The 19213-nt window shown below is 50.5% G+C and overlaps 1 protein-coding gene across 3 annotated transcripts in view; it reads right to left on the bottom strand.

Annotated features, from left to right (window-relative positions):
* The window catches only part of LOC137424465 (ankyrin repeat domain-containing protein 26-like), a 159893-nt gene that overhangs the window by 23443 nt on the left and 117237 nt on the right, over window positions 1–19213 (bottom strand). For 2 of the 3 annotated variants that reach the window (XM_078775498.1, XM_078775499.1), the window contains exons 15-19: window positions 18846–18893; window positions 17758–18618; window positions 15586–15719; window positions 15144–15229; window positions 14873–14921 (exon numbers count right to left, since the gene is read on the bottom strand). In XM_078775498.1, the coding sequence (XP_078631624.1) occupies window positions 14873–14921; window positions 15144–15229; window positions 15586–15719; window positions 17758–18618; window positions 18846–18893 (1178 nt within the window). The remainder of the gene's footprint in view (window positions 1–14872; window positions 14922–15143; window positions 15230–15585; window positions 15720–17757; window positions 18619–18845; window positions 18894–19213) is intronic. The other variant, XM_078775500.1, reaches the window with a different exon arrangement.

The raw sequence follows: 19213 nt of genomic DNA on the forward strand, positions 1-19213 counted from the left end.
TGGACAAGGGAGTGCCACGAGGCCTTCCTAAAATTGAAGGGGTGTTTAACATCCGCACCCCTTCTAGTTTACCCCACTAGTAACAGGACATTTACCCTGGACACGGATGCGAGCCAGGAAGGATTGGGCGCAGTTTTGTCTCAGACACAGGAGGGCGTGGAGAGAGTGATTGGTTATTATAGTCGGGCCTTAAGTAGGCCCGAGCGAAATTATTGTGTCACTCGCAAAGAGTTATTGGCTATGCTGGCTGCCATGAACCATTTCCACCCGTACCTGTACAGGCGGAAATTTTCGGTTCGAACTGACCATTCCTCCTTGCAATGGCTCCTTTGGTTCAAGGAACCGGAGGGCCAAATTGCAAGGTGGTTGGAAAAGTTGCAGCAGTACGATTTCAATGTGACCCATAGGGCCGGGAAGGCCCATGGTAATGCGGACGCACTCTCTCGGCGCCCTTGTCTGGGGGAAAACTGCAAATTTTGTGCGAGACACGAGGAGAGGGAGCAATTGGGCGATTCTGCCCCGATTCTCGTCGTCTGGGCAACCCGGGTGAGAGGGCCAATTTTGCCACTAACCGCAGATGAAGAATTTGGAACTTTGGCGTGGAGCACGGCCCAGCAGGAGGATCCCGTTCTGGGGCCGGTGTTCAAATGGGTCAGATTGGGGCAAAGACCAAAAGGGGAAGAGGTCACCCCCCTCGGGGCGCAGACAAAGGCGTATTGGGCTCAGTGGCAGACCCTGGAGTTGAAAGGCAACATCTTATATCGCAAGTGGGTGGAGGTTCCCTCTGATAGAACTTCCTGGCTGGTGATAGTCCCTGACAAATTCAAGAACGTCATCTTACAACAGGTGCATGGTACCCGCTCCGGCGGCCATTTGGGCAGGACAAAGACAATATCTCGGGTCCGCCGGAGGTTCTATTGGGTGAATATGGGGCGCGACATACAGGACTGGTGTCGGAGATGCGACGCCTGTTCTGCCAAAAAGGGACCAGCACGGAGGATGTGGGCCCCCCTTCAATTACATCAGGTGGGGGCCCCCCTTGAGCGGGTTGCTATCGATATTCTAGGACCGCTGCCCCACACCCGCCAAGGTAATAAGTATATCCTCGTTGTGATGGATTATTTCACCAAGTGCCCGGAGGCCTACACCCTCCCCAACCAAGAAGCCGGGGTTGTGGCGCAGGCCTTCGTAGAAGGATTTGTATGTCGGCACGGGATTCCACAGGAGCTGCACACCGATCAGGGTCGAAATTTTGAAAGTCAATTGCTAAAAGATGTGTGCAGACTCCTGTCAATTCGAAAGACCACAACCACGCCCTTGCGGCCACAATCTGACGGGATGGTGGAAAGGTTCAATCGAACATTGATCCAACAACTGGCATTGTTCACCACCATCCGTCAGGATGACTGGGACGAACATCTCCCGTACCTGTTGATGGCCTACCGAACTAGCCAGCACGGGGCCACCGCATGCAGTCCAGCGTTGCTTATGTATGGGCGGGAGTTACGGGCTCCCGCCGACTTGCTATGCGGTCCCGTGCCAGACACCACGGATACACCGCCGAGGGAGGGTTACGCACGTCACTTGGAGGAAGGCATGGAGCGGGTCCATGCCTTCGCCCGCCACCAGCTCCATCTGGCAGGGGCCAAGATGAAGCGCAGGTACGACGACCGGAGCCAGGGGAGTCAATACGCTCCGGGGATGAAGATTTGGTTCTTTAATCCCCGGAGGCGGAAGGGCAGGTACCCAAAACTCACCTCCCCCTGGCAAGGCACGGGAGTCGTCCTGTCGCACGTCTGTGACGTGGTCGTTAAGATCAATATGGGGCCACGGGCCCTCCCTCGGATCGTCCATGCCGACCGGTTAAGACCTTATGCCGGCGAGCAGGCGCCCTCATGGATCGCCTCGGCTCTAGATGCCGAGGCAGGACCCAGTACCTCTTGCGACGGGGGCTCGTAGCGTCAGAGGACTGGGGGGGTTGGTAGTGAGAGATACCCGATGTGATGGGATGGCAACTCTGCCATCTCTCACATCGGGGGCAAAGGAGCACTAGATTTATGGGGTTTATGGCAGTGTAAGCTCGCCGAGGGAGGGTTTGGATAATGTGTAGGGACCTAGAAGATTGACCTTAGGTAACGGTAAGATTAGGTAGTGACAATGATACCTGTAGTGGGGATGCAGGTAGATTAGAGTGGATGATAATGACGTGGTATGTGCTTAGTTTAAAGGGAAGACGGGGAGCACTAAGTTAGCAGGGCAACAGGTAGATTATATGATGCCGTATGAGTGTTGGAGGTGTATTCAGAAGTGTATTGTGAAAAGTGTGTGAGGACCAGGTGTGATTGCACAGGTGTGCAACTGGACAGGTGGATGGAGCAGTGTATGAGAGTGATAGTGATGAGTTGTGCTGACCAAATGGTCCAGGAAGGAAGGAGGGTGCAGGTGGCACCAGGTGTGGTTGCACAGGTGTGCAACGACAGGTGTATGGAGAATGGTTGTATGGAATAAATGGTCTGGAATATATGGAGTATTGGAATGGATGGTCGTGGAGTGAGTATGATGGAAACTGTGGAGTGGAGTGGAGTGGATGGTGCGGAGGTGTGAATGGGGGAAGAGTGGACCCCCATCACGAATACCCGGGGAGGGTAGTTTAAGTGTTAGGTAGAGGGTACAGGTAAATTGTGGTTGGATATTGGCATCTGTGGTGCGAGGTGAAAGAATGGTATTTGGATGGGTGCATTAGTGTTGTGGAAATGGCTGGGCGTGTAGCCTGTTAGTGTGTGTAGTTGGTTTGGGCACTCCACCACTGTGAGGATGTCGGCCAGGTGAGGCCGCAGGTGGGCTCTGGGAGCCGGTAGAGTTGTTGTGGATGGGGCCCGAGGATCCGGAGAACGGACCCGGGTAGCCCAGTGCCAGAGGGCACCGAGGGGTGACAGAGCCAGGAGGGGCCTTCCCCAGTTAGATAGGTTAGGTGAGGAGCGAGGTAAGCTCGGGTGGCAACTACAGTGGTGGAGGTGTGCAGGTGGGTAGACCTGCTGGGAGAGCTGCACGACCCAGCCAGGAAATTGTGCAAGGGCACAGGGAGTTGCATCGGGGGAGTGAGACCCCAAATTGAGAAGCACCACAGTTTGGTCAATGGGAATTGGTTTTTAAAACCACATAGAGTAAGATTGCCAATGGTTTGGCAGGGAAAGACCCCGGGTAGTGTAAAGTGTGTTAATGTCATTTAGAGGATAGTTAGGATTGAAGTCTCCTCGCACCATCTGCATCCACTCACCTGGGATGACGTACCTCCACACCATGCCAGGTTGTTTTATTATTTTTGATGCAAATGTTTGGAATGTGAGACGCATCATGACGTGGGTGTGACATTGTGCTTGATGTTCCATCTCTTCCTCCTTATGAGGATTGATGATTGATGATGAATTGGGTGATGGCAAATTTTGGTTAGAGGGATTGTGGGAACGAATTTGGTATAGGGGAAATATGGGGAAGACGTGACGGTAGCGACGGATTTGTAAATGTGTAGATTTTGTACATATCGGGTAAGGGCAAGGGTAGTGTAGGTGACAGGGGGGGTGACGTACGGTAGGGACGAGTTTTTCTCACTTCGCTCTCCGTACGCATTTCGCCTTGCATTGCATGTTTGATGTGTACCCTTGTGACCTTACCCCTCGCTCATCTGTCTTTCCCCCCCTTTGTCTCCCACATGAGGACCTGTGCGCCACTGGGCGCCGAGGGGAGTGTGCGTGAGTCCGCCATTGTGCGCCCGGAACTCCCAGAACCAGCTGTCTGCATCGATGCACCACATAATGGACCACATGTCTGTGGCCGAGCACCACTTATAGACCCCATGGGTTGGGGCATGGCCCCTCTGCTGGAACCGGCCATGAAGGCCCGAAATCTTGCTGGCGGACCTTGGCCACAGGGCACCGATGCCCCACAGGTGAACCATACATAGTCGGCCCCTGTGGGCCATAAATAAATGAAAATGGACACGTTGGGTGCAGTTCATTTTATTTCCACCAATAGGCCGCCAGTAAGAAAATGAAAGAAAGACAACATCTGGAAGAAATAATAATAGCCAGCAGAGGGAGCCGAAGAGCAAGAGACCACCAGCAGGGTTAGGGGTTGTTGTTTTTATTTTTTATTCATGAACAGTGATGACTGCGCACCCTTTGGTGCTTGAGGGTGTTTTGGTGCGTTTATGGGTGCTTTCATGGTGCATTGATGCAGAGCAGACTGTCTCTCCCCCCCAAAAGAACAATCACAGGTCCTGGGTTAGTTTTGTAAATAAAGTAACGTCATTGTAAATAATGCTCCCCACCGTCAATGTATAGTTTGAAGACCATGCCGCAATTCGGTTAGCTGTGGGCATGAGTCTGTTAGGTAGGGTGCAATGGAGCAGCGGGACATATTTATTTATGTTTTAAAACTGTCGCACTCAGGGTCAGGTTAAAAGTAGAGGGAACTACACCTACGTGTCACACTAAATTAAAGTTATAGGCCCGGGCAGTGCCTAAGAGGAGGAGGGTGCAGTGTTGCGGATATGAGGATTGTGTTTGTTTTTTATTGTGTGTATTGTATAGTAAATTGTTGTGAAATATTGCTTTATTCTAGACTCTCCTCACTCCAGTGTTGTATAAAGGTCAAAGGGCGTCCAATAATTAGGTCATAAACAATCACGTCAGCCAATCATAGATACCCCTGTTCAATAGTTATATCTTTATTATGTGTATTAGGGTAAGGCCTTGTCTTCCATTAAGATGACACTCCATTGCACCAAGTGAAATAAGACAGATTCCCTTCATTCATCATTCCCATTCCCAAAACCTCCATTTCCCCTTTCGTCATTGCCAAGCCTCGATTGCCAATTACATCCCCTCCAAAACCACCATTGAACATGTGCTCGGGTCAGGGAAGAAGGCCGTGCCCGCCCGTCGTTATCAAGGGCGGAGCCAGAGGGTCGCGTGACCAACCAGGGCCGAGGTGAGCACACCGATGGGCGTGTCAAAAAGGCCGGCGGCTTGATCGCCGGAGGCGCTATAAAAAGCGTGCGCGCAAGGTATTGCAAAAAAGGATATCCAGGGAAGCACAAAGCCTGCTATTCGTCGCCTTGCTCGCCAAAGTTGGACCAAAAAAAAGGAGTTAACAGCAAGAAGCCTGGAGAAAGCACGCGACGTCCACGCAGCAACACAGCAGCTTCAACAACAGTAGCTTCAGTAACCGCAGCTTGGGGCCTGGACGGCAGTTTTGAGCGGGGCCGCGAAGGAACGGCGGCTGCTAAACGCGCCGATCGTGCTGCAGCATCCTTGGACCTTCCTTTCCCTCCAGCCATCCACCTCCTGCCTTTCCATCCTTCTTGTGTACGTGAGTTTGTTTTGTTTGTTCTGTCCTTGGGTTAATTAAGTTTGTATAAGCTAGCGTTGCACTGTGTCCCTAATATCTTCTGTAAATTATTTTATTATCTTTCCTTCTTCCTTGGTTACTTTGAGCGTGTATATAATAGGAATAAATTTAGTAGTATTGCCAACATTTTTGTCTTCTTCTTCTTCTTCACATCCGTGTCGCCTTTGTCTTTTCCCTATTGAATATCTGTGGCGCGATCCGGCCAACGTTCGGGAATCGGGTTAGTCGGGGTAACTGTACGGCCGCGGTGCCATCCGCTCGGCAAACCAACATCCTTATCCGCGGTCCGTAACAAAATATATATATATATATGTGTGTGTGTATTGTTGCGGATATGAGATTGGCCTCCATCCATATCCGCTTGTAAATATTCCCCTATTTCCTCCATACTTCCCAACTATCCCCAATCCCCCATTCCCTAGTCCCATTTTCTGTAAACAACACTCTGTAGACCCGACCTTCCCCTATTTCCCCCATTAAATGTCGCATCCAGGTCCACCGCATCTCACGTAGACAACTATAGGACATCTTGCTAGTTATTCTTAGTCTATGTCAGTTAAGGACTCGTTTCCATTAATTCTGACTCTTCGTTGCACCAGAATGTGATTGTATGGCACCGTTAGGAAGTTTAGGACCTCCCAATACCTCCCCGCAGCTCTTCCTCACGGTTCAGCAACAACAACAACAACAGCAACAACAACGGCGGCGGCGCGGGGAGTGCGCGTCCTCACTCCGGCTTGGTTAGCCGCCATCGAACATGTGCTCGACGGGGTTACCACGTAGGGGCTCGCTGTCAGCTCCTCGTCAAGGGCGGAGCCCGGTAACCCCCCGCACCCAATAGAAGCGGCGGACCGATCCCATCTGGGGCGGGGCCAACGAGCCGAGGGCGTGTCACTCCCCGCTGAGCATGCGCAGGAAGAGGGAGGTGACGTCAGATGCGCGCTGGACTTGAAGGAAGAGAGACGCCACCTCCGAGCGCTGCAATACCTCCCCGCATCTCTGGACTGGACCGTGCTTGATTCTGCCCCTGAGCCAAGGTGCACCTTGTGCTATCGACTGCCTGTCCTTCCCTGCCATCAATCCCTGTGTAAGTCAGTCTTGTTCCGTTTGTCTGTGGTCTGTCTGGGATAGATAAGATTGTGTCTAAGTGCCTATCTCTTCTGTGCTTTACCTCTTACCTTGTAATCTACCCCTTTTCTCCACCACCAATTATATCCTCCTCCGGAGGTCTTGAGAACTGTACCCCTTGTGTCGTTTCATTTATCCCAGCCGTTGTGTCCTTTCCTTCATTGATTTAGCATAGCGCGATTTGGTCAACGTCGGGTGGAATCGGGTAAACTGTGCGAACACGGCGGCCATTCCGCTCGGCCCATCATAACATCTAAGCCGTGTCCATAACAATTGGTGTCGGGAAGTGGGATTGGACCCGAAGCGCGCTTCACGCGCTCGAAATTATTAATGGCGAAATTTGATTTTGTTTTACAAAAATAAAAACCCGAATTTTGAAAGTCGCGCTATGGCAGATCAAGACGGCTGGGTTCCGGTAGTGGAGAGTGAGGCAGGGTCGATCCAGGACCAAATTGAGGGACATGAGGAGAGCGAAGCAGTGGGGGCGGCAGGTTCGCAAAATGGCGTCCTCGCGCACGAGGTTGCGGGCGCGCAAAATGGCGCCTCGCACATAGCTACGGCGGCCGCACCCGCTGCACAAGTGGGAGGGATGGCCCAAATGCAGGCCCTCATGGAGCAATTTATGGCGCAAATGCAGGCGTCCCTCAAACTGCAGAGTGAGCAATTGGGGGTAATGGGGAACCGGATGGATGCTCAGGGTGAGCGATTGGAGGGCCAAATGGGGGTAATGGGGTCCAATAGCGAGAAATTGAGGGAGGACATGGGGTCCAATAGCGAGAAATTGAGGGAGGACATGGGGTCCAATAGCGAGAAATTGAGGGAGGACATGGGGTCCAATAGCGAGAAATTGAGGGAGGACATGGGGGCCAATAGCCAACGGTTAGAACAAAGGATGGGGGCCCAGATCGGAGGGTTAGGGAGTAGAATAGAGGGATTAGACAATAGATTAGGGGAAATACAGGAGGGGTTAATGTGGGTAGAAAACAGAATGGCCGTTCAGGAGAATCAAATGGAAGGGATGAAAAAGGGGTTAGAGGAGTTAGAAAACAGTATGGAAGGCAAATTGAGGGACATGAGGGACCAAGCGGAAAGGGAAGTTAAACAAATGGGGCAGCAGATAGAGGGGGTCAGAATGGGGGTAGAAACTAAATTGGATGCTCACAGGGAGGAAATGGAGCAGATGAGGGTGGCATCTGGGCAGGAGATGCAAGTGATGGGAGAAGAGATCAGAAGAGGTGTGAGTGAGGAGGTCGGAGGAGTGCGCGAGGAGGTGAGGCACTGTAAGGAGCGCATGGAGAAGGAGGTGAGAAAGGGGACTGTAAAATTGCAAGGTGGTATAGAGGAGTTGACGCTGGGAGTAGAACAACTGACAGTGGGACAAAAGGAGTTGGGGGACCAGGTAAAGAAGAACACAGCGGTAATAGAGGGTTTAAAATCGACACAGAAGGAGATGAAAAAGGACGTAGGGGTAATTACAAAAGAGTGTCAGACGGTACATGAGGACCTGACGAGGAAAATGAACAAGGTGGTAGAGGTGATGGAGGTTAAAGAGCGGGAGGTGCGGGAGCACATAGAAAAAAATAAGGTGGAGTTAGAGGAAGAACTTAAGGGGGCGCACGAGGAGATGAAGGAGGTGAAGCAGAAATTAGAAGAAGTGGAAGAAGGGGTGAGCGAAATTAAGAAGCGACGGAGAGAGGATAAGAAAGAGATAAAGGAGGAAGTAAAAGAATTGGTCCAAAGTCTGTGTTCGGATCGTGATGATGTGCTCATTAACCGGATGAGGGATTCGCAGGTGATGGAGGAGAAGCGAAGAGAAAGAGGACCCGGTGTAAGTGGTGACCAATATGGTCGTGCGTATGATGCGCCAGGTGATTTAATAAGCTTGGGGGTCGAGATAGACCCGGATGTTCGTGAGAGGCCAAGAGTGAGGTGTATGGCTGGTCCGGAGGGTATGGAACGAGGGTGCGAGCGAGAGGGTCCGGTGATGGGAGAGGTGCGAGGTGTGGGTGAGCAAGGTTGTGGTGGTATGGAATGGGTAGCGGGTTGCGGAAGTGTGACCCATGCATCGACACCAACAGGGGTAGTTTTTAGAGGGACAGGGGAGGCACGGGAGCCCCTTGGGGGTAATGTACTGTGGGGGCCCGGCCGGTTCGGCCCCGCGCTGACCCCGCAAGGGGCGACGCACGGGGTCCGGCAGGCGGGCAACGACTCGCATACGAGGTGGTCCCACAAGGTCCCACTCGCGCCGTATGACGGCAAGAGTGATCTACGCGCGTACCTGGCGCAGTTTGACTGTGTGTGTAAGGGCAACGGTTGGGGTGAGGACGAAGGTGGAGTACACCTGGTGGCCGCATTGCGCGGCGCGGCGGCGGAGGTGCTGATGGCATTACCACCGGGTGCTCTCACCCTGCCAGCCCTCCGCGACGCCCTAATTAATCGATTCGGCATTGAACAGCAGAGCGAGCTTGTTAAAGCTCAGCTCGCGCTGCGAAAACGCAAGCCCCAGGAAGCCATCGGGGAACTTGCCCACGACATTCGCCGCGCAGTGGGGATCGCACATGCTAGCATGGCAGCGGATTCCCGGGAAAGCCTGGCGCTGGACCATTTTATCCAGGCCCTCCCGGATATTGAGCTCCGGCAACAGCTCGCCATGTGGCGCCCGCAGACTCTGAGCCAGGCGGCTGACGCTGCGGCCCGTTGGGAAGCAGCGAGGCCCCTGGCCCGGGGGAGCGAGCGTCACGCAATGGCGGTCCGCCAGGTGGGACCCCCGATGGAGGGCGGACCCCTTAGGGGGCCCGCCCCCGACGTGAGTCCTGACCTGGCGGGCATGGTCCGGAGGCTGGTGGACCAGCGCCTGGCGGAACCTGGACCATAGCAGGCGGCCCCGGAGGTGGCCCGCGGTGGACCACGAGCGGGTAATCCAATTCGGACCTTCAGGGGGGGAAATTTGGAATTCCGGAGAGAAGCACCTTATCAGGTGAGGTGCTATACTTGCAACCGTCTGGGTCACCTGGCGCGGCACTGTCGAGCCACGCGCCGGGATGATCCCCGGCGGTTGAGGTCCTTAACTCCGCCCAGGGGGGAGCGGGTTAGCCGACCCCAGACACCCCCCCCGCCAGACCCCGGGAAACTAGAAGGCCTTACGCCGGCGAGCAGGCACCCCCGTGGATTGCCTCGGCTTCAGATGCCGAGGCGGGACCCAGTACCTCTGAATAAGGGGGGCTTATTAGTGCCAGAGGACTGGGGGATCGATGAGCGATGGGCCCGGTGGGTAAGGGTGGCATCCCTGCCACCCTTCCCATGTGGGGGCAAATACGCTATAGTTTATGGGGTTTATGGCAGTGAAAACTAGCCCGGGTGGGTTAGGATATTGTGTGTAGGGCCCTAGAAGATGACATTAGGTAACGTTAAGTTTAGATAGTGACTGATACCTGTAGAGGGGACGCAGGTAGATTAGAGTGGATGATAATGACGAGGGAGCGCAATAGTTTAAAGGGACGACTGGGAAGCGCAAGTTTCGGAGGGGAGTAGTTAGATGAGATGATGCTGTGTGAGAACTGGACAGGTGTGTGGAGCAGTGTATGAGTAGTGAGTGTTGTGGATCAGCGCGAATGCGCTTTGGGGAGAGAAGGGTGCAGGTGGCACCAGGTGTGAGAGCACAGGTGTGCAAGTACAGGTGTGGAGAGAGTTGGAGTAAGTGGTACGGAGTGGTGTGCATGGTGCGAAGGTGTGGATGGGGGAAGAGTGGACCCCTTTTCACGAGTACCCGGGGAGGGTAGTTTAAAGAATAGTTAGAAGGTATAGGTAAATTGTGGTTGGATATTGGCATCTGTGGTGCGGGTGACAGAATGGTATTTGGATGGGTGCATTAGTGTTGTGGAAATGGCTGGGCGTGTAGCCTGTTAGTGTGTGTAGTTGGTTTGGGCACTCCACCACTGTGAGGATGTCGGCCAGGTGAGGCCGCAGGTGGGCTCTGGGAGCCGTTAGTGTCAGTGGGTGCCTGAGGATCCCGGGTGTGGATCGGGCAGCCCGTGCCAGAGAGGGCACTGAGGGGGTGAGAGTGCGAAAGGGCCTTCCCCAGTTAGTTAGGTTAGGGTGAGGAGCAGGTAAGCTCGGGTGGCAACTACAGTGGTGGAGGTGTGCAGGTGGGTAGACCTGCTGGGAGAGCTACACGTCACAGCCCAGAAATTGTGCGAGGGCACCGGGAGATGAATCGGGGGAGTGAGACCCCAAATTGAGAAGCACCACAGTTTGGTCAATGGGAATTGGTTTTTAGAACCCATAGTGTAAATTGGCCAATGGATTGGCAGGGAAAGACCCCGGGTAATGTAAAGTTGTTAAAGTCATTTAGGAAATAGTTAGGATTGATGAACCTGTCGCACCATACGCAGCCACTTACCTGAGGTGGTGATGATGACTCCACACCTGTGTTTTCTTTGTTTTGTGTTGCAGGAAATGAGAATTGCTGTGTGGATTTGTGAGACGCATCACGACGTGGATGAGACATTGGGGTGATTCCATCTCTCCCTCCTTAGGAGGGACTGATGATGAATTGGTGATGGCAAATTTTGATGTTGAGTTGGAGATGGCAAATTTTGAGGAGAGTTGGAAATGGCAAATTTGATTGGTTAGGAGGGAGAGAAGACGAATTTGGTTTATGGGAGGAACGGGGAAGACAGTAGGGACGTTTGTTGATGTGTAAAGTAGATGTTTATGGGTAGTGTTGTGTTTTGTGGATACAGTAAGGGGTAAGGGAGGGGCAATGTAGGTTACCTGGTGGGGGGGGGGGGCGTACGGTAGGAACGTACCTGTCTCACCTGGTTCCCATGTGCCCCCAGTGTGCATTACCTTGAATTGCGTGCACTTTTGCGCCCTTACCACCTTACTCACTTGTCTTCTTTTGTCTCCCACCTCCGAGGATCTGGCTTTGGGGCAGAGAGAGAGGAGAGAGAGGTGCTGGCTCTGCAGTTGTGGGCCTGTACTTTCGCTGCTTGCTGCCTGGATCGATACACCATATGGACTGCAATTTTTGTGGCCGCCCACCATGGACCGCAGTTCTTTTGCGGGCAAGCACCACCCGTGGATGGACCTCTGGGTCAACGTGGCACCTATGCCATACAGGTGAACCACTTTTAGTTGGCCCCCCTGACGGCCACAATTCAGAAATGGACGCGGTTGGCGCCTTTCTTTATTTTTAAAAAGAAGCCAGAAGGCCAAGTGCACTTCAAGAAGGCAAGACCAGCGGCAGAACATCGGCCGGCTGCGACACCACCGGTGACCATGGACAATTAATTGTGCATTTTTATGAACACTTTATTGGTGCACCGGATGGTGCTGACTGTACATGATGGGGTGGTGCTTTTGGTGCTTGGATGGGGTGCTCTGCACATTATTAAAGGCCGTAGGGCCACAGGGCACTCGTGGGTTGGTGTATCGATGCTGGCATGCGTGCTCTCTCTCTATGCATACCATCTACATGTGTTCCTCAAAGAACAGGTCCTGGATCGTAGTGTAAATATCAGTCTTGTGTAAATAATGCTCCCTACCGGCTGTATGTTTAGTTTGAGGATGCTTTCCGCGATTCGGTTATCCTGTGGGTGTGTTTCTGTTAGGAGAAGGGTGCAACGTCGCAGGGGGACATATTTACTCATTTGTGAACATCTGTAAAACTGTCGCACTCAGGGTTGAGTTAATAGTAGAGGGAACTACATCTGAGTGCCACACTAACGTAGGTAAAAATTTATCGGGTCGGGACGCCCCGAGGTAGAGAAGGGTGCAATGTTGCGGATATGAGATTGGCCTCCATCCATATCCGCTTGTAAATATTCCCCTATTTCCTCCATACTTCCCAACTATCCCCAATCCCCCATTCCCTAGTCCCATTATCTGTAAACAACACTCTGTAGACCCGACCTTCCCCTATTTCCCCCATTAAATGTCGCATCCAGGTCCACCGCATCTCACGTAGACAACTATAGGACATCTTGCTAGTTATTCTTAGTCTATGTCAGTTAAGGACTCGTTTCCATTAATTCTGACTCTTCGTTGCACCAGAATGTGATTGTATGGCACCGTTAGGAAGTTTAGGACCTCCCAATACCTCCCCGCAGCTCTTCCTCATGGTTCAGCAACAACAACAACAGCAACAACAACGGCGGCGGCGCGGGGAGTGCGCGTCCTCACTCCGGCTTGGTTAGCCGCCATCGAACATGTGCTCGACGGGGTTACCACGTAGGGGTTCGCTGTCAGCTCCTCGTCAAGGGCGGAGCCCGGTAACCCCCCGCACCCAATAGAAGCGGCAGACCGATCCCATCTGGGGCGGGGCCAACGAGCCGAGGGCGTGTCACTCCCCGCTGAGCATGCGCAGGAAGAGGGAGGTGACGTCAGATGCGCGCTGGACTTGAAGGAAGAGAGACGCCACCTCCGAGCGCTGCAATACCTCCCCGCATCTCTGGACTGGACCGTGCTTGATTCTGCCCCTGAGCCAAGGTGCACCTTGTGCTATCGACTGCCTGTCCTTCCCTGCCATCAATCCCTGTGTAAGTCAGTCTTGTTCCGTTTGTCTGTGGTCTGTCTGGGATAGATAAGATTGTGTCTAAGTGCCTATCTCTTCTGTGCTTTACCTCTTACCTTGTAATCTACCCCTTTTCTCCACCACCAATTATATCCTCCTCCGGAGGTCTTGAGAACTGTACCCCTTGTGTCGTTTCATTTATCCCAGCCGTTGTGTCCTTTCCTTCATTGATTTAGCATAGCGCGATTTGGTCAACGTCGGGTGGAATCGGGTAAACTGTGCGAACACGGCGGCCATTCCGCTCGGCCCATCATAACATCTAAGCCGTGTCCGTAACACGGACATTGTCGCGCGACTCCCCCTCGGTTATAAGACCGGGTAAATCGCGGATGGAAACGAGCTGACTTGAGGCGTCCGGGTCAATGGCGGATTTCCTATACACGTGCAGGAGGGCGAAGGAAAGAGGAAGAAGAAGCGGCAAAATTTACCTCACGGCCCGCACGCACCAGCGTCTTCAACCTGAAAAGTGATTAAACTCACACGAACACGGGATTTAGAATATACAAAAGAACAAGGCTTTATTGCCACGGATAACAAGAACGCGCCGGTAAATAAATGTCCTAAATCGGGACGTCCCCACACAGACTTCACCTACACAACAAATGGAAGGATAATAAAATAAACGTCTCGTTATGTTCTGTGGTGCATCTTATCTGTCTGGATGTCGGGTCCGCTCGGCCGTCCAGGCTCCGACATTCACGCTCCGTCAGGCCTCACTGAGCGCCTCGCTCGCGTCGGTCTCGCCCGTTCAGCGGCAAGCCTTGCTGTGTTACGTTTTCCCAACGTCCGTCGTAACGCAGGCAAACAAGAGGAAGGCAAGGGACAGAAGGGAGGTCCACACAGGAAGGAAGCCAAAACGAGAAGGGCTAAAATGCCGGCGAGCCAGTTGTTTTGTTGCTCGTCATCTGATGTCAGCTCTCTTTCTCTGCCAATCAGTGCCTCCTTTCCTTGTGACCTTTCGCACCTTTACAGGTCACCGGTGCTTCTCCTCCAACCAGTGCGTAGCTTCTTACCCGTCTTTTCGCGGCCTCCTCACCGATTGGCCGTGATGTCTCGCCCTTTGGTGTTACGTCATCGTGTGGCACATCATTGTCGGTGGCCAATCAGTGTGGCATGTCCGTCATCTTCCCTACTCTCCAATCGGTGCTCTGGTTGTTGCTCGCCCCTCCCCCTCCTGTCAATCACGAGTTCTCCTGGGCGTGGCTCTGGACCCGCCTGTGCGATGTCTGCCTGCCATGGCACCGTAGTGTGCGGTCGCTTGCTATCTTGCTCTTCCGGTCAGTTTTATCGTCTTGTGACGGAGGGGGATTTAATTAGTGTGTGCACTAATGGATCTAACTAATGTATGTGAAGTGTTGCAATAAGGGACACCGGAATGATCACAGAGGTTTGACATACCGGGTAGTTAGCCTAATCCCTATTCTACCTATCACCCGATCATCCTCGTATGATCATAGGTATACACTTAATCCGATATTCGGGCTACAGAACTTATAACATCAAGATTCCCTATCCCGACAGACGAAGCACCTGCCTATGCAGATCTACCTGGATCTATATATGCCCTACCCAACCGACATAACAATATGTATCAATGTGTGTGTGTGTGTGTGTGTGTGTGTGTGTGTGTTTGTATCAGTGTGTGTGTATATGTGTCAGTGTGTGTGTGTGCGCATGTGTGTATGTATGTATCAGTATATGTGGTCAGTGTGTGTGTGTGTTTGCGTGTGTACGTACACGCAAAATGTATCTCAAACGTACCATTTGTTTTTGATCAACGTCAGACATTCTCTGCGTTCCTCCAGAAATTCTGCAACAACAATAGCACACAAGTTATTAAATTGACTATGTATGTAAACAAATAAAGAATGCACTTGTACAATTGTTGATATCTACGAGCACATTGCTGTTTCCCAAGCTCAAAGTGGCATGCAGTCTATTCAAGTACAGTCCCAGAGCGCATTAATGCCCGGAGGGAAGTGTGAGACGCGTGTCCCAAAAATGACCGCGCATGCCATTCGAAACACTGCACCTTGGTACACTCGAATGCATTGCCATGTCCAAGTGGCCTTCCGTGGTGTGCTGATCGACCCGAATGCCGCCTCTTGGTGCATCGCCCTGCAGACACATACTCGAGTCATCCAGGAACCAAATGTACTGCTGCTTTCTTTTAAATAATTTATATACCACTTGGAAAGATTACAAGGAAAGGTTTTTAAAAATTTACAATGTCCGAGAGATCGTAATTGTATATGGCAACTTCAAACATGGTCTGTCAACTTCCATTGCAATTTTGAATCATCGTAATTAGCAGTTATATCTTTTTCTGCAAATGCTATCCAAAAACCCAAAGTGTTGAACAGAAAAGTATATTTGTATAATCCAAGACCATTTATATACATTATATATGTTACAGTAACTTTCATTACGGATCAACAGGTTCAGTTTGGTGCTGCCGTTTTAAGGGTGCTTACCTGTTCATGTTCGCTGTGCAAGGAAGTCGTGTTTTCCATTGGACTCGAGTCCTCATGTTCAGACTCGGTTTTCCCAACCCTTTCGGCTCTCTGCAACAAGCTTCTGGTACAAGCCTTCTGCAAGTGACATGGGCCTAAAAAATATGCAATTACTAAGTGTTGGACAAACCTTAAAGGTGATTGTGATCAGCAAAGGTTACTGGGACACTATATATTACATGACATCAATAATATTTAAATGTACAGTGAACAATGGAGTCAAAGGAATATGATGGGGAAATCTAGTTTGCCCAAGTTAGAAGGCCCAGGATGTGCTCTGGCCAGTGCAGTGAATGAATGAATGAATTCAGTGCAGTGAATGACAAGCTAATAAAGCTTTGACTTTGTGACGTAGTAAGTTCATCCATGGTTCAATTGAGGGCACAAGGAAAAACACGAGTATTATTGGGACTTCCCTACATTAAATACATGTTCCAAGTAGATGACTGGTTCCTCCAGCATTGGTTGGTGAACGTCAAAGATCCCACTGTGTTCTTAGTGAAGAGAAGGTGAGCTATCTCAAGCACACCAGCCAAATTCAAAATTCCTGCTCTGACCTACAGGGGGCACTGCATCAGCAGCACAGCTGCGCTCACAGCAAAGTATGCTGCCCACATCCATGTGCTACATTACCAAAGAACTAGATATGTGCGATCACAATGCGATCGCCAAGGGTAAGCTTCCGGGGAAGGCTTAGGCCCCAGGCGATCGCCTACAACTTACCCTTGGCCCGCAATTCAATGATGGCCATATTTTATTTTGATCACCACATTGACCTTCAACATTTAGGGATTGAGTGTGGATTAAGAAAATGTGTCCCCATCTACAATCTATCCATAAAAGTCAAATGAAAAAATGAATTTGTCAAAATTGTCCGACGACTCGTCCTGCACGCACTTGCGCACACTGGGGTAATGCAATTGCCTGTCTGTCTGTCCGGCATCAAACAAAATTGGAAATCATTCCAAGCAGGAAACTTGCTGTTTTTAAGGGATATCAGAAAGGACACAACCAAAAGGCACAAATAACTAATTCAACCTGTTACACAAGTTGGTGTAAAAGGCAGTGAGTGTATCCCAAATACATCAACGGCGGTAAACTCCCGATTCAACGGTTTGGTTTGTTTTTGTACCCAGGCTTTAAAAATTTCTTTCTTTCAATGGAATTATCTACTTTTGACCAATATAGAACACCAATTGCCTTGTCTGCACTTCCAAAAACCTTCAGTCTAGCACTACTCGGGCAAAATTGCACTCAGTCTTGACCAATCAAATTTGCCGCTCGTGCTCTCAGGGCGAGGGAATACCGAGATTCAGGCAAAATGGCTGCACCCAGCAATGCAACGCCTGAGCTAACTTCGTCCAAAAGATGTTCAGTGCATCTTTTTCTGAAATATCGTCCTAAAATTGTCCGTTTCTCCGAGAGGAGTTGACGGAAGGTTCAGCGCTGGACTGCTCCATTCGACCCATCAGCTGCACATGGTTACCATCACACTTGTCGTTAAAAGTTTACGAATAAAGCTCATATCGATCGTGCTCGGAAACGCAAAGCATGGGGAAAGGTTACTTCCGTTGCCGAAGGTGGAAAGATGTTATATTGTCACCCCTGTGTGTTTATGTGCAGGATATCTCAAAAAGTTGTGGACGGATTCACATGAAATTTGGTGTGGAGGTTGGGTGTGTAACATCGACGAAATGATTAAATGAGAGATGGGGCCAAAAACGATGTGTGGAATGATATTTCAAAAGGTTGTGGACGAGTTATGACTAAACTTGGGGGAGGAGTTGGTTAGGTGACAATAACAAGCCGATTAGATTTTGGTTCAGGTCCGAATCCAGATCCGGCCTATCAGTGCGATGCAACACGTAAACTAATCATCCTGGCGGAGGTATGTTCTCTTCCGAGTGCTGTTCTTGTTCGTAATGTTTTTGAAACAAGTTTATGAAATAAAGATATCTAAAAAATGAATGTCTATTTTAACTTCAAGACTCATTTTGTGGTGGCATGTCACACGCAAATCCTTATGGGCAGCTTTCCTGACAGCAACCATCGGCCAATTGAGCACAATGTAAACGTATATAATATGCACCATTATGTAGCCGCAATTCATTGCACTTCTGTTGTATCACTTGCCTGTTTCGTTTTCAGAGAACGGCTCCACAGGCCCAGCAGACATCATACTCTCACGTCGTTCCCCAAGCTCAATCATAATTGGGGTATTATTCACAGAAGAGCCTTCTCTTCCTGGTGCGAGAATCATTCCATCTTTTTCAGCTATTGTTCTCTCTCCCATTGGAACATCCTCTGGTGTTTGTGGTTGTTCATGACGATTTTCCAGCTCTTCAGTGGAGCTAGGACCTTGAAATTTAAGTGTGGATTCAGAATTTGGATCTTTTTTGGAATCAGCACTTACTGAGACTCTCTTTCCTGACGTGGGTGAAGCAGGTAAGAAATAGTCCACTGGCCTGGAAAAATGATGTTTTTGCTGTTCTGTTGAAATCGATGATTTGAAATGTTCAGCATTTGCAACATTTTGAGGAACTGGAAATATGTTGTTGATTTTTACTCTTCCTAGTGATGAATCGGGAACCTCTTCCTGCTGAAAGGCAGGTACAGCCGGTGAAATTGGGCGAAAAGGAAGGTCGTGCTCAGCTGATCCATAATCCTCAACATTCGCAGTATGTTGAGGATTTGGGAATGTGTTGGTGAGTTTGTCTGTTCCTGGTGATGAATCAGGAACATCTTTGTGCTGAAAAGCAAGTGCAGCAGGTAAATTAGGCCGTGGAGGAAGGTCATACCGTGACGAACCATAATCCTCAACATTTGCAGTGTGTTGGGCATTTAGGAATGTGTTGGTGAGTTTGTCTGTTCCTGGTGATGAATCAGGAGTATTTTCATGCTGGACCGTTGGTAGAACAGGTGAAGTCGACCGAACAGGAAAGTTGCGCTGAGCATCGGAGATGCCACTACTTGCTTCATTATAAGAGCTCCACTCTGTGCAAAAACATACACATCAATGTACATTTACATGTAAACAAGGGCCAAACACATGGGGATATGAACCTGGGTTCCCCATATTATGAGCTAGACGTTCAGATGGGAACAGCAACAGGCCACCCACACATACACATTTTGATTCAAGGACAAAGTCAGTAAGAGTTACTGAAATAGTCACGTTTCAATCGGACCAACAGCCATACAAGACAGCAGTACAAAAATACCTTCAAGATCTTCAGCATCATCCAGACCAAGATCGGCTGTAATATCACCTGAGACAAAGAATAAGTGATTTAGGAGGACACGGCGAGAATTTAAACAGGACAAAACACATATTCAGAAAGTTGTCCGAGTTATTTAAAACAACCTTAATGGCAGGACATGTTCAGGGTTTATTGAATCGAGCTAAAACCGAGCAGGTGTAATAGGCTAACAAGTCGAACAGACATCAGACAACTCAGGCGTTTGATATGGAGACGGCTACCTTGTTTGTTTGTTTTTAACAGCGCCGATTATTCCCAACTGCTTGTGGGGTCAGCTGGGGAAAGATTTTGGACTAAATCTTTGACCTGACATTCGGTCAGGTCTAAAA

The sequence above is a fragment of the Myxine glutinosa genome, chromosome 4 (genome assembly GCF_964187855.1).
Source record: "Myxine glutinosa chromosome 4, kmMyxGlut1.1, whole genome shotgun sequence".
Lineage (NCBI taxonomy): Eukaryota > Metazoa > Chordata > Myxini > Myxiniformes > Myxinidae > Myxine > Myxine glutinosa.